The sequence below is a fragment of the Cynocephalus volans genome, chromosome 4 (genome assembly GCF_027409185.1).
Source record: "Cynocephalus volans isolate mCynVol1 chromosome 4, mCynVol1.pri, whole genome shotgun sequence".
Taxonomy (NCBI): domain Eukaryota; kingdom Metazoa; phylum Chordata; class Mammalia; order Dermoptera; family Cynocephalidae; genus Cynocephalus; species Cynocephalus volans.
In genome coordinates this window covers 108,589,255-108,604,518 of record NC_084463.1, presented here as the reverse complement: position 1 = coordinate 108,604,518, position 15,264 = coordinate 108,589,255, and the positions used below count along the sequence as shown (strand labels likewise).

General features: G+C 38.3%; 1 protein-coding gene across 1 annotated transcript; it reads left to right on the top strand.

The window, feature by feature from the left end:
- Positions 1 to 9,975: 9,975 nt before the first annotated feature.
- LOC134377152 (olfactory receptor 10A3-like) lies at positions 9,976 to 10,956 on the top strand. Its single transcript, XM_063095768.1, has one exon. The coding sequence runs from the start codon at positions 9,976 to 9,978 to the stop codon at positions 10,954 to 10,956; it is 981 nt and encodes a 326-aa protein (XP_062951838.1).
- The last annotated feature ends 4,308 nt before the right edge of the window (positions 10,957 to 15,264 follow it).

Sequence of the window (15,264 nt, the reverse complement as noted above, 5' to 3'; positions counted from 1 at the left end):
TACTATTCCCATTTGAAGCTGTCATTCAGTTGCTAAAAAAGTCATTTTTTGTAAATTACCTCTGCCAAAAATGAGAAGCGGAGGTGAAAAATGAATGGGATTTTCACAAAAAGAAACTTTATCAGAGGGTTGACACCAGTTTGAGTAATATTTGAATGTTGTGTAATATTCTCTTTGTTAGAGCATTAGCAAATCCTTTCATCAGATTCTGTCTCTTGGTGTCCTAAACTTTCCTTCTCACTGCAGTTAGAGGGACCAATTAAATAAGTCCTTTCAGGGGAAAAAAAAAAAAAAATCTTTGAAGCCGAAAAAGCAAACAGAATTCACGGCTTTATTTTAATTTTTATTCTTTGTTTCATTTGTTCATTCATACAGAGTCAATAAGTTTTTGTTAAGAGTGACTTAACCTGACTGTCCATGGAGAAATACAGTCCTCGCCCTTGAGGAATTCAGTTTATTGGAAGATCACTATGCTTCAGAGGATCATTGAAGTAAATTCTTACCTATTTCTCTGTCCCTGGTGAAAAATAGAAGTTGAACTGGCAGGGTTTGGTTACGTAGCAATAATTTCAGAGACACACTGAATCTCCATTTGGTAATAACTTTGAAAAAAACCAGCCAGTTCGGAAGGACCCAGTTTGTTTTGCCTCTGAATAGCAGCAATTCTGGTAACACCAACTTCAATCTCATGCCAGCTAATAGGACCGATACTTGAAATTGTGTATTCCTGGATTTGAAGTTGATGCCAAGATTTCCAGCCACAATCAACACAGACAGGAAAATTTTAAAAATGTGAATCTTTTGATGACTCTCTCTGCTTAAAATATTTTAATGAGTTTCTACTGTATTTAGGATAGAAAAAGCCTTCTGTATCACACACGAAGCCCTGCTAGATCTGTCCCCTGCCTGCACTTCTGCTATCCCCTGCTGCGCTTCCTGCCGGCTCGCTTGACCATGCACTCACCTTTTCTGGTGCAAGTCTGCTTTCAGTTCATGAAGTCATTACCTCATTCTGGCCTGGAGCTGTCAAAACACGCCTTTCTCTCCATCTGAGATGCTTCTCACCATGCTGTTCAGCTAGCTAATTCTTTCTTTCTCCAGATCTCCTTAAAATGTCATTTCTTTAAGATGGCCTTCCCTGCCTTCCCAGCCCCCAACTTCCCTTCTCAAATTGTTCTTTCTTTGAACATCTGGTTCTTCCTTCATAGCTCTTTATCTTAATTTTATTTTATGTAGCAGAATGGACTTTCCTTCTTCTTGATGGTACCTTGCACTGGTTGCTAAGATAAAAAACAGAAGTGTTTGTGATATAAGGGGAGGCATGCTCAGCTTAGCAGGATAGAGTCCGGGAGAAATGCCTTAAAGCAGTTAATCTTCACTGCATAAAATCTGATTTTTTTTTTTTTTTTTTAAATACTTCATCCTGAGGCCAGGCCATGTTCCCTAGGAAGAGTTTTACTTGCCCCACCACTTTCTCAACAGTAGGAAGCATAGGACCGTGGAAAAATGTTAAGAACATCACGTAAATTGGGGCGGGACCTTGTGGGAGAGAATCCTAGAGTTTTCTCTGTCAACCACAGAGTTGGTAACGAGGTGCCCCCTGAGACTGCAAGCCCAAGAACCATGCTGAGTCTTTCCTCATGGTTAGCTCAGTTACTTAGAGTATGGTGTTGGTAACACTAAGGCCAAGGGTTCAGATTCCTGTACTGGCCAGCCACCAAAAAAAAAAAAAAAGTACATTTTGTAGATCCCACCTGTGTGTTTTCTGTTATAGGGGGCTTATCAGCTTGAGCTTTCTTCATATATTTAAATGTGTGATCTGTTTACTGTTTGTCACACTTGATAGCAAGCCCTATGAGGGCAGTGACTGTATGAATTTGTTCACCACTGTGTGCTGCCTGCCGAACACAGTGCCTGGGACAGAGTACGTGCTTTAGACACACTTTCTGGAGTAATAAAAAGAGGGCAGTCTGAGTCAAGATAGTAGTTTCAAGACTGGGAGCAGACTCAGGGGAGGGGACAGGCACACGTGTTAAACAAAGAGAACTGGTAATGGAACAGTCCTCAGGACGCAAGCTTTGTTGTGATCCCAGCTGAGCAGGAGTGGGTGGAGGGGGTTGTTTCATCAACCGTTTTTGTCCCTATGGCCAAGCAACCTTGAATTTACCTTTGTTGTATTCATCCCTCAGATGACATGGCCAGTCTCAATAATGTGGATTGACCAGTTGGTTCAAAGATATTGGGAATTTCTTAGCCTGTTACAGGGGATGTTTCCTTTTTTGTGACATCAAACAGGTTGTGTTTGTCATGGAGTTTCAATATCTCAGAATTAGGACCTTAGAGACCATGTGATGTTTGTTTCTCCTGTAATATGCCCAATAAGTAGTTGTTTCAAATCTTGAATTCCTCTCCTGATGGGAAAACTTTGACTCCAGTGGTAGCCCATGCACCTTCTCAGGGTGGAGGGGCGGCATCCACCTTCTTTTTGAGTTTGGAGCTGGGCAATTATTCATGGTTCCTAGATGGTCTCTGGAATGACAGTTGGCCAGATGTATGAAATCAGGACATCAGTAACTTTTGCGTAAGAAACTTCTTGTCTCTCTTTCTCTTTCTTTCTTCATTTGTTATTACAACTTTTATGTCTTGGAAGTGTATATTTATGATACAACAGTACATCTAAAATCTGGGTTGAATGATAGTTGTGGGCTTGTAGCTGTTTGGATTTTTGGTGGTGGTCCTGTGTTTATTGGTTTCTTTGTGTCACTTACTTTTGGAAGGCAGACCAAATGGGATTAATTTTTTTGGAGAATTGCATTGCTCATTAAGCGGTTTAGTGTTAAAATGGGGATGGTGTGTTTTTTAGTTCTTTATGTTTTTTCTATAATTTATTGTGCATAATAGCTGTCAAGGAAAAGATAACATCACTGAATCCTTCAAGACTATAACAATCATATGAAACCAACCTAACTGTCCATCAATGGATGACTGGATAAGGAAAATATGGTAATATATACAAAATGGAATACTACTCAGCCATAAAAAGGAATGAAATTCTGCCATTCACAGCAACATGGATAAGCTTGGAAAAAACTTTCTGAAGTGGAATAAACCAGGACAGAAAGAGAAATACCACATTTCCTAACTCAGAAGTGGGAGCTAAAAAATAAATAAAGAAAGAAAGAACATAATAAAACATTGAACTTTCTGTAGGAGAGACCAGATCTATAGTTACTAGAGGTGGGAAAGGGGGAGCGGGAGGGGGGATAAGGAGTAATGGGGTAAGGGACACAAAAAGTAATTACTATTTGTAATGATGAACATGCTAATAATGTTGATTTGATCATCACGTACTGTACACAAACACTGATAGTCAACTCTGTACCCCATAAATATGTATTAAAAAAGACTATAACAATCATATCAAGTGGGAAAAATAGTGAGAATAAATTCTATTTAAGTTTTAATATACAGACTTCATGATTTCCAATTTGCATTTTAATAAGATCCCCAGGTGACTGATGTATAGCTTAAATCTTTATAATAAAGATGTTACTTTTTTTCTTTTCTGCTCTCGTGCCATCAGATAACTGGAGCTCACATTGCTTCATATGTCTAAATAACAGATAGTTTCCTGAAACTGTGGCATATTTGTGTGCTCTTTTGTTCATCCAGGCCTACGTGCCTCTTTATTTTGTCAAAGCAGGTCCAGGGAAGCCTTCGTTACTAGCCTACACATCTAGTACTCCTTGTTGCAAACAAGAGGATCATGTTCTCTTTTTTTTTTTCTCTCCAGGGTCTGAAGTTTTAGTTCACATCAGAATGTAAGGGTGGAAACGTTCCACCTCCATCCTCTTAGAGTCCCACCTGAGTTCGAGAATAAAATTGATGTAAGACAGATCGACAGGAGAAAAGTATAATACAAGTGTTATGTAGTGCAGGAGCCTTCATAAAGAAATGAAGATCCAAGGAAGCAGTCTGGGTCAGTTACTTACATATTGAATTGGACAGAGAATGCTAAGTTGTTAAGAAGTGTGATATTGTGAAAATACACATTTGGTTTTCAACCCTGTCTCCTGACATACAATTCCTAAAATCCTTAGAATCTCCAAAGTGGTACGAAACTTTTTGTGTGCTTATGGTGGCTGGCAGCACCTAGGTAGCTTCAGGATCAGGGTTGGTCATAGGAAAGACCAATCTGGGACTTTTAGTCCCATCCCCCAACCTCCAGGGAGGGGAGAGGGGCTGAAGGTTAAGTTGATCACCAGTGGCCAATGATTTAATCAATATCATTCCTATGTAATGAAGTCTCCATAAAAGCCCAATGAATTCAGAGAGCTTCTGGATAGATGAACACATGGAACTTCCCGGAAGGTGGTGCCCAGGGAGCGCATGGAAGCTCCATGCCCCTCCCCCATACCTTGCCTTATGCATCTCTTCGTATGTTTCCTTTGTACTATCCTTTGTAACAAACCAGTAAACATAAGTACATGTTTCCCTGAGTTCTGTGAGCCACTCAAGGAAACTAATCAAACTCAAGGAAGGGGTTGTGGGAACTTGATTTATAGCTGGTTGGTCAGAAGTTCCAGAGGCCTGGACTGGCAACTGGCATCTGAAGTGGGGGGCAGTCTTGGGGACCGAGCCCTCAAGCTGTGGGGTCTGACACTATCTCTAGGTAGTGTCAGAACTGAATTGACTTAGAGGACACTCAGCTGGTGTCTGCTGGAGAAGCTTGTTTGCCAGTGGGAAGAAATGCCCACGTGTTTGGTCACAGGAGTCAGAAGTCTGTCTTCTGTGTTGATTGTCACCGAGTAAGAGTGTAGGGGAAAGACAACGTGTTTTTCCCACTCACTTGCACAAGAAGCAACTAAATTATGTGGGGAGGCTTAGAAGTTGAGTTATTTTAACAAGGTCTGTTTGGAATCTTCTTGGTCTCCTCTTGTCCTCGAGGGTAAGGATGTTGCATCTTTCACATGAGCATTTCATCTCCTGCTTTTAAGAAACAGCACAAAGGCAGGGTGATCTTACACCTGCTGTCTTTCAAATGCTTATAATTAGTCAATATGTCAGAGTAGCATATTTTAACCTGTTCAGGAATCGCCTGGACTGATATTAAAACGCAGATCGATGGGCCCCCCCACAGGTGTCTGTTTCAGTAGATCTCTGATGGAGTTTGATAATTTGTATTTCTTTCTTTTTTAAAAAAATTTTTTAAAAAAACATGTTTTTTATTTTATTGGCAGCTAGCTGGTATAGGGATTGAATCCAGGACCTAGGTATTATCAGCACCACCCTCTAACCAACTGAGGAAACTGGCCAGCCATGAAAATTTGCATTTCTAACAAGTTCCCTGGTGGTTCTCATGGTCCAGATCCCGGAACCACACTTTGGGAACCACAGCTCTAGAGAACTTTTCTTTTAGCCTTGCCTGGACTGCCCTGTAACATCCCCTCTGAATCTACACATGCATTCTTTTGATTTGACTGTATTTGGCAGTCCATGTCCCGTATTGTAATTTAGGTTAAGATACGTCCTATCTTTTCTGAATATGAAGTTTAGGTTTATATTTCTCATTAATTTTGTTGTTTATAGGTAATCCCTAGGAAGACAGTACCATCATTGCCTTGCCATTTAAAAACCTTAATTTAATTTTCTATTTTGAAAAGCTATGCTTTCATTTATTACAAAGTAATTAATTTATTTTAAATTCAAGAAGTAGATGTAGAAAATAAAAATGCAGAAGTCTCTCTCAAAATTACCTTCACTCTCATCCCCAATCCCATTCCTAGAAGTTATTATTCTAAATTGTTTGATGTCCATTCTTTCTGATTTTTCCTACTTTTTTGTGAAAACATTAATGTGTGTACATATATTTTATTTTTATAAAATTAGGATAAGTTTTTTCTGTCTCATATTTACTTTCATTACCATCTGTTAAATCAAAATTTTATTATTCAAATCTTCCCATTTGTGTTTCTTTGCTGTCTACTTGATTTCTCAAACCTTGAGGAAGGTCACTTAAAATCTCCACATTTTGATTTTTGTTTTAGAAATTAGGACTACTGGCTTTTCATTATAGTTTGATATTGATATTATTCCCTTTTTATCCTCTCTGTCATGTGTTTGAAGTGTTCTTCATGCACATTTCATTGAAATCTAATATACATATAGAAAAGGCGTACAAATCATGACTACATCTTGATGACTTCTCATGAACTGTACATCACCTGTGATACAGTCACTGACATCAAGACATAGGACTTACCAGTACAACAGAAACCCCATGGGATTTTATGGGGTAAGAATCACGAAAAGCACATATTAGGCAGTATATGAAAAGTAAATATTAGTACATATTTCCCATCCCAGTGTTCATACATTGGCATGTAGTCTGACCGCTGTGAATAATATGGCAAGAGTCCTTGGATTCAGTTCTGTAAATGAAAACCCCACTTCCTCAGGTTAACTGGTACATTTCCCTGGTTAGGGAGAATGTATTCTTAAGTGTTGTTGACAGCCTTATTGCTGCCAGGAGGGGAGAGATCTTCATGGAGAACGAAACCTCCTCCACAAAATGAGAGATGAGAACAGAGGAACCTCTGAGCACATCGTCTGCATTCTGGGTAAAGTCAAGCCTGCAGATTCATCCATCTGCTCTCTCTGCTGGGCCTGAGCCTATGGTCACCTTCATTGCTCAAGCCAGTTTAGATAAGCTCTGAGTCAGCCCATTCTCATATATACGCTGTGAGATTAATAACATTATATTTATTGTATGGAGAAAGTAATAGAACTAGAGAAGTTCACTGATGTGCTCAGTCATACAAGCCAGTCCAAATGTTTTGAATCCAAGTTAAAAAGTTCTATGTGTGAAATCAACTGTAGTGACATATTTTTCTTAAAATTTTCAGTGACTCTATATTTCTTCTCATAAAGATAAAAGTTCTGGGGTGAGGGAGCATCCAGGCTTTCTACAAATGGACTTCAATCTACTCGCCTTGTTTCACAACATTGCACAATATGTGCATTTTGTCCAATCAAGTCCTCCACCTCTAAGTCACCTGCCTTTGCTCACACCCTCTCCTGCCCTACCTTCCCAGCATTTATTCAGCCTCTGCTTTCACCTGCTATTGGGGGAAGTCATGGTGAAATTGAGTCTCTTGTGTGAAGAGCTATCTATTCCCCACAGACCTCTGAAGGAGTATTGCTCCAAGTTTGTGCTCTTGAGCTTTGTCACCTGAGGGGCCAAGTGCAAAGCTCTTTAGTTATTATTCAAAAATATGGAAAGTTCTGTACAAAGTGTTCCAAGTTCTCCAGGGAGGGTTTCTCCAGGGCACATAATTCTATGTCATATAATTTTATAGAATCAGTGCCCTGGATCAACTTGTATTTATGAACAAGTGGCTTTTGACTAGAGCTGAAACTTCTGATAAAGGAACATACAAATTAAAGAGACAGAGTCAGTAGGTAAGAAAGTACACAGATTTTGCTTTTGTGTGTGTGTTGGTGAATCTTACATTTTCACTGATAGTTGGACATGCTGTTGAAGTGATGTCTCAGTGTTCAGAAGTCACTAAGCACAGCTGAACCATTTGAATCAGTGAACTTTTTGGTTTGTTGACAGTCAATTTCTTTTTCTTTTCAGAGAAAAGTTCTGGGAATAATTAGAAGTGCAAGTATTTTGCATGTACTAATCATCAAATCTTGGGAGTTCACAACTGGAAGGGAACTTGGTCAATACTTTCAATCTCTACATCTTTCCATTGGAAAACTGGAACCTAGAACAGTATGATCTGCCTAAGTATTATATACCAGTGAATTATCCATGATAGCATTAGGGTCTTCTAAGCTATAGAGAAAAGATGGAGCATTTATGGTTAGTTTTTCTTTACCACTCATGAGAGTTTTGCTTCATTACATTCCTTTTTCCCCAGTGAGCATGAGCCATTTTTATTTCTAAATTTTTATTTCTTCTTATTAGCATATTCATTATTACGAATTGTGATTTTTCTTTATGCCCTTTACCTGACCAATCACTCCCCAAACCCCCTCCCTTCCTCTCCCCCATCTCTGGAATCCTTAGGTTTTGTTAAACAGTCCTATAAGGGTTTTCTGGTTTTCATCTGATACTCTAAGTTTTCTAGTTTTCAAAACCTCTACACTTTTACATTTTTGGAACCAAATGCAGTTTATTCTAAGCTGCACCTCCCAGTTAAAAATGAATTGCAAGCATATTTTACTAATTTTAGGAGATTTTTTCAACAACCAAAATATAATTATTCTGGTTAATTCAGGCATTTCATTTTAATACATGACTGCGGTTAACCTCAGTAGTAAATCAACTTGTCTTCTATTGTTTGCTAATGTCGTACAGATTTGCACTCAAGACAACATTACGTGTCTTCGGACCTCATTGCCGTGTCTTTCTGTCCTCCTGGCTTCCTCATCCCCTACAGTAGATTTCCTCTGGTTTTCAAAATACCACACAAGGCCAGCAGGTCTCCATTCTAGTTCCATGGTGTCATCAAGTACCTGTAGCCCTGAGCAAGTCAACCTTCCTCCTATGACTCTTCCCACCCAATGGCTCTCCCACCCATGACATCTGTGACTGTGGTTGTTTCCCCTCCCTCCCCTTCAGAAGTGAACCTTTCCTCATTTTAATTGCTAAAGCATTTGTTATTCCTCCTACTTCCCAAAGTGTTGCCTACTGGCTTTACTTTTCTTTTAGATATTCTACCTTTAAAGGTAAAAATTTGATTTTTCTAATATTTTTATTCATGTATTCAAATATTGAATTTGTTCATCTAGCATGTATTATGGGCCAGAGTCTGTTGCAGGAATTGTGTATATAGCAAACAACGTAACAAAATCTTTGTCCTCCTGAGATTTACATTCTAGTGAGGGATTTAGAATCGTATATATACATACATATATATATTTATTTATTTATTTATTTTCACTTGGTGATAATGGAAACAATGGAGCAAGGTATAAGAAGCAGGACTTAGAGAGTACCAGGTAAGGGGTCAGATGCTATTTTATGCTGTGTTGTTAGTCCTCTGTTGAGATCTGAGCTCCAGTGTTCGCCTGAGTGTACAGAGCCTAGAAAATAGTAGATGTTCAATTACTGCTTGTTGAATAATTAATGATTACATGAACTTGATGAGAAGGAGAGTGGTGACAGAGAAGAGAGAGGGTCAGAAGGAAAGGGAGAGTGGAAACTTTTAAATTATGTTGTTCACATTGACATTCTGTCATCATGATCACAAGAATAAACCATGGAGAATTCGTCCTAAAAATTTCCCATCCAGGCCAACTTCAATATAATCGGCCATATCCAGGGTGGGCAGAAATCAATATGCCCGAAGCCATTTCACAAAGCGCACAGATCATGTAAGATAGGTACATCTAAACCTCAACCCCCATCGTGTATTTCTACAGTGTTGTCACACTTAACCAAATCACATGCAGGCATTTGAACCTCATAAATTTTTATAGTAAATCAATATCAAATTTGCTATATCTTTGAATTTTTAGTTCATCATGAAATCTTTGGGGGCATCTTGTTCAATCTCTCTGATTTTTAACACTTTCTTTTTTGTGGTCTTCAATTCCGTATTTATTTGAATTTGGGTAAAATGGATGATACTTATAACTACATTATAGGAGTGGAACCTAAGTTTTAAAATATTTATATTTGCTTTAAGGTTATGTTTAATTTACAAAATGCATAGTATTCAAGTTATAGTAGAACTTAGATGTTATTTTGTACTCTTCAGATATTATTTCTGAGCAAGAATTCTTCATTTCTTCATTTGCTTTTGAAAGATCTGCTATTTCAAGTAATTGGCCATTCACCAAAATTGCAAAAGTTAATTTCCATAAGGATGGGCTTCTCTTTTCATCTTCTACCAAGCATTTCTGCGATGAATGCAGACTCAACCTTCACTTGTTGGACTGTGATGTCATGCTTTACACATGATGTCCGTAAAAACAAGACAGGGCTCCACTGAGGAAATGAAAAGGCAAAATCAAAGCTCTGCGGTTGAATTCATCCTCTTGGGATTCTCTAACTTCCCTCAACTCCAACAGCAGCTCTTTGCAGTTTTCTTGGTGATTTATCTGGTGACCCTGGTGGGAAATGCCATCATTATAGTCATCATCTTCCTGGACCAGAGGCTCCACGTTCCCATGTACCTGTTCCTCCAGAACTTATCTGTGGTGGACCTGAGTTTCAGTGCAGTCATTATGCCTGAAATGCTGGTGGTCCTCTCCACGGAGAAAACCACAATATCTTTTGCGGGCTGTTTTGCACAGATGTATTTCATTCTTCTTTTTGGTGGGACTGAATGTTTTCTCCTGGGGGCAATGGCTTATGACCGATTTTCTGCAATCTGCCATCCTCTGAACTACCCAATGATTATGAACAAAAAGATTTTTATAAAATTAGTTATATTTTCCTGGGTCTCAGGAATCATGGTGGCTACTGTGCAGACCCCATGGGTATTTAGTTTTCCCTTTTGTGGCCTCAATGAGATTAATCATCTCTTCTGTGAGACTCCCCCAGTGCTAGAACTTGCATGTGCAGATACCTTCTTGTTTGAAATCTATGCCTTCACAGGCACCATTTTGATTATTTTCGTTCTTTTCTTGTTGATACTCTTGTCTTACCTTCAAATTCTTTTTGCCATCCTGAAGATGCCGTCAACCACTGGGAGACAAAAGGCCTTTTCCACGTGTGCATCTCATCTCACATCTGTCACCCTCTTCTATGGCACAGCCATTATGACTTATGTACAGCCCAAATCTGATTACTCACCAGAAACTAAGAAACTAATGTCTCTGTCTTACTCACTGCTTACGCCTCTGCTGAATCCACTTATCTACAGCTTGCGAAACAGTGAGATGAAAAGGGCTTTGATGAAATTATGGCGAAGAAAAGTGGTTTTACCCACAGTGTGATCTGTTGAGAAGCCATGCGATGTTTGGTCAGTGCCTGACTGAACTGTATTTACATTTAATAAATGGTGAAAACCTTGAATTTCTCGGTATAGTTATATTTAGTTTGTTGAATTCTCCAAGTTGAAAATATATCAGGGGTTTCCTCTCTTTCAGTACTGCACCGTTGTCATTTGTTTTTAATAAATACGTAGTTTTTATAATGTATAATGCAACAGACTCTTCATATATTTCTCTGTTTTGAACCTTGAGGGCATTACTGGGTATTGTCATTAAGATGATGCTTCAATTACACCTTGTTCCATATGTTCATACACACTGATGCCTTCACATCTATGTAGTAAGTTCATCCAAGTGGGAACTGGTGAGATGCAGAGTACGTGTGCTTATAAATTTTAACAGCAATTGCAGAATTGCTTTTCACAATGACTGTAACTGCTTCAGACTTACCCGAAGGCCCACTGTGCTTCACTGATAGGGCAGCATTTCAAGAGACCAACAAATATAGTGATGAGATCTTTATTTATGGAGTGAAAATCTGTTCCAGGAATGAGTAAAAAAAAGTGCATCTATTCATTCTGGGGGTCCCACAGTGGTTCTACTCCATGGACTCATACAGTTTATAATCCAAAACTAAATTTTTTTTGGTATGTTTACAAATAGTTATCCAATGTTGGTGACCAGAAGACTACGTGGGAATTTTCTGGAAATCTCATTTGATAGCATCTTTTTCACTTAAAAACCACTGTTTTCAGACTTTTATTATATATCTTTTTTTTATGCCAAAATGCCCTTAGAAAATTTGTTTATTAATAATGAATAATTATTTTTTTTATTGTAGGAAGCAAATGTAATTAATTAATTGTGCCAATTTTCTGTGGTCTTTGAGTCAAATCACTAAGAGTGTGGCCTTATGCAAAATGAATAATTCTACATTTGCAACATTTGGAACATGTCATGCTTGCAGAACAGAGCAGAGGTAGAGTGAAGAAAAACACCTAAATTGGGCAGAACCTTGTGGGAGAGAATCCTAGGGTTCCCTCTGCCAACCACAGAGGTGAAAAGCACAAGACCCATGCGCAGGATTCAGGGACATTAGAAGAGCATCTGCTGAGTCTTTCCTCACTGTGGACCTTGAATCAGGGGGAAAATATTTAACTTGAACCTGAAATAAAAGACTGCTTTAATATTCTTTGTGATTCAGCATTTATTTTTACCTGATTCATATTAAGCACATTTTGTAGATCCTACTTGTGTCTTTTCCATTATAGGGGGCTTATCGGCTTGAGCTTTCTCCATGTATTTAAATGTGTGATCTGTTTAACATTTGACTTCCTCATTTGATAACAAGCTCTGTGAGGACAGTGACTGTATCAGTTTGTTCACCACTGTGTACCACCTGCCTAACACCATGCCTGGGACAGAGTAGGTGCTTTAGAAATACTTTCTGAATTAGTAAGAAGAGGGCAGTTTGAGACAAGATATTAGCTTCAAGACTGGGAGCAGACTCAGGGGATGGGACAGGCACAAGACTTAACAAAGGGAACTGGTAATAGAACAGTCCCCAGGATGCAGCCTTTGTTGTGATCCCAGCTGAGGGGAGTGGGTGGAAGGGGTTGTTTCATCAACCGCTTTTTGTCTCTATGCCCAAGTTACCTTAGTGCTCCCTTTATGCATTCAGTCCTCAGATGAATAGAGTGGTTTGGCCAGTTGGCTTTCAAGATATTGGGCATCTCTTTACATGTTGGTGCAACCACTTACAATGGAGGCTCCCTTTTTTGGTGACACCAGATTTGGTATATTTGTCATGGATTTCCAATATCTCAGAGTTAGGAGTAATTTCAGTATCTTATGGAACATCTAATGTCTTATTTCCTCTACAATATGCACAATATGCCATAGTTTCCAATCTCCTTGAATTCCTCTCTTGATGGAGAGTGCTTTGACTCTTGAGGCAGTGCTAAGCACCTTTTCAACATGAGGGGAGCCATCCAAATTCTCTTTGATTTTGAAGCTGTGTAGTGTTTCATGGTCCTTAGATGGTCTGCAGGCTGATAGTTAACTGAAAATATGAGATCAGTGACTTTAGGAGAGAACCTTGGTATCTTCCAGACATATATAGATATCTATATCTTTATCGATAGATATATGTATATGTATGTCTATCTCTATCTATCCATATCTATCTATAGGTAGATATATATATGTAAAATCTCATCCAATTTAAATATAATGTAGATACTTTTTGTTGGTCAAATTTCCAAGTCTTAAAAGTGTATCTTTATGATGCAACACTACATGTAAAAACTGGGTTGAAGGATGATGGCGGGCTTATTGTGGTTTGAGTTTTTGGTGGTGGTTTTGTGTTTATAGACTTGTTTGTGTTACTTGCTTTTTTGAATGTGTGCAGGCAGACTGATTAGAGTTAATTTTTGAGGGAAATGGCCTTGTTCAGAAAGTGGCTTATTGGCACAATTGAGGATTATATGTTTTTTAGTCCTTTAAGTTTTTGCTGTAATTAATTGTGCATATTAGCTGGAAAAAAAATTAGTGAATCATTTTAAGACTATTTAACAATTACATTGAGTGGGGAAAATGGTGGGGATAAATTTTAATTCAGTTTCAGTATTATTGGTTGGATTAATTATTTTTGAATGGGGGATGATTCAAATTTTTCATGACAGCTTTTTTAGAAAATGATTTGTGTAAGACTGATAGTGTGATATTAAGATTAGGCATACGTAAATGTCCGAAGGACGACTGGATAAGGAAAATGTGGTATATATATACAATGAAATACTACTCATCCATAAAAAAGAAACAAATTCTGCCATTTCCAGCAATATGGATGAGCTTAGAGTAAATTATTTTAAGTGAAGTAAGCCAGGCACAGAAAGAAAAATACAGCATATCCTCACTTATAAGTGGGAGCTAAGAAAGAAAGAGAGAAAGTTTACAGTAATAAATTGAACTTTCAGAAGGAGAGAACAGACCTAAGGTTAGCAGAAGTAGGAAATGGAGAGTGGGAAGGGGGTTAGGGAGAAATTGGGTAAGGAACATGAAGAATCATTACAATTTGCAATAATGAACATGCTAATAATATTGATTTGATCATTGCATATTATACACAAATACTGATAGTAAACTCTGCACCCCATAAATATGTATAATCAATAAAAAAAAAGATTAGGCATACATATTTTGCTAAATGGTAGGGTGTCTTATCATAACATTTGTATATTATTGGGGGATAGGCCATGCACATGTAATCTTGTGATGTCTAGGATTTTTTTGATTTTGTAATAGTTCGACAAATACCAACTTTTTTCTTCACTGGATCTTTATTACATATTTAAAGTTGGCATAAAAATCTGAATTGTTCATTGGTATTGTTTCAATTTATATAGAATTGATAAAATTTATATTGAATAAATTGCAATAAGAAATAAAGTTACATTAATTCTAAATTTGCATGGGTCTACCTTTATTGTGGTTATTTGTTGATTTGTGATTTTTTCTTAGGAGATAAAAATGTGATGTATTAGTTTGCCAGGACTGCAATAGCAGATACTACAGACTGGGTGGCTTAGAAAACAAATTTATTTTCTCACTTTTCTGGAGGCTGGAAGTGTAAGTTAAATGTGCCTGTGGGACTGGATTCCCCTAGGCCTTACTCCCTGGCCTGCAGACAGCCTCTTTCTCACTTTGTCCTCACATGGCCTTTTCTCTGTGTGTAACTGCCACTGGTGTCTCTTTCTATTCTAATAATAATACCTGTCATATTGGAATAGGGCCCCGCCCTTATGTTTTCACTGAACATTACCTATTTTCAGACACTATATCCATGTATAGTTATCTTCCAATGTCCTAGGGATTAGAGGCTTAACACATGTATTTGGGGGGACACAATTCAGTGCAATCTACACAACCAGTAGATTTGGTTGGTCTTGGTAAATGGGAGTCCATGTGGTTTGGGTCCTTGCATATACTTTATCTCCACTTTTATGGCCACTTTGTTCCTGTGCCCATCATGCCAGCAGCACTGGGGTGGCTGCTGACAAAACCTGGCTACTATCAAGTGGCTGAGTCATTTTGTCTACTCAATTAGGTGTTAATGTAGGACACAAAGACCTTTGCACTCTATAGCCACTCTGCACGTCCATCAAAATGCTTCTATCCTAGACCTCATGGCTGCCAGACTTCCTATTTTTTCTTTCCAGACCAAGTCCGTACCCTCTCTCTTATCCAGTATATACCAGCCTCCTGATCCAGCACCCTCAGAATCCAGTACTGCAAGTTTCCCCTGGTTCT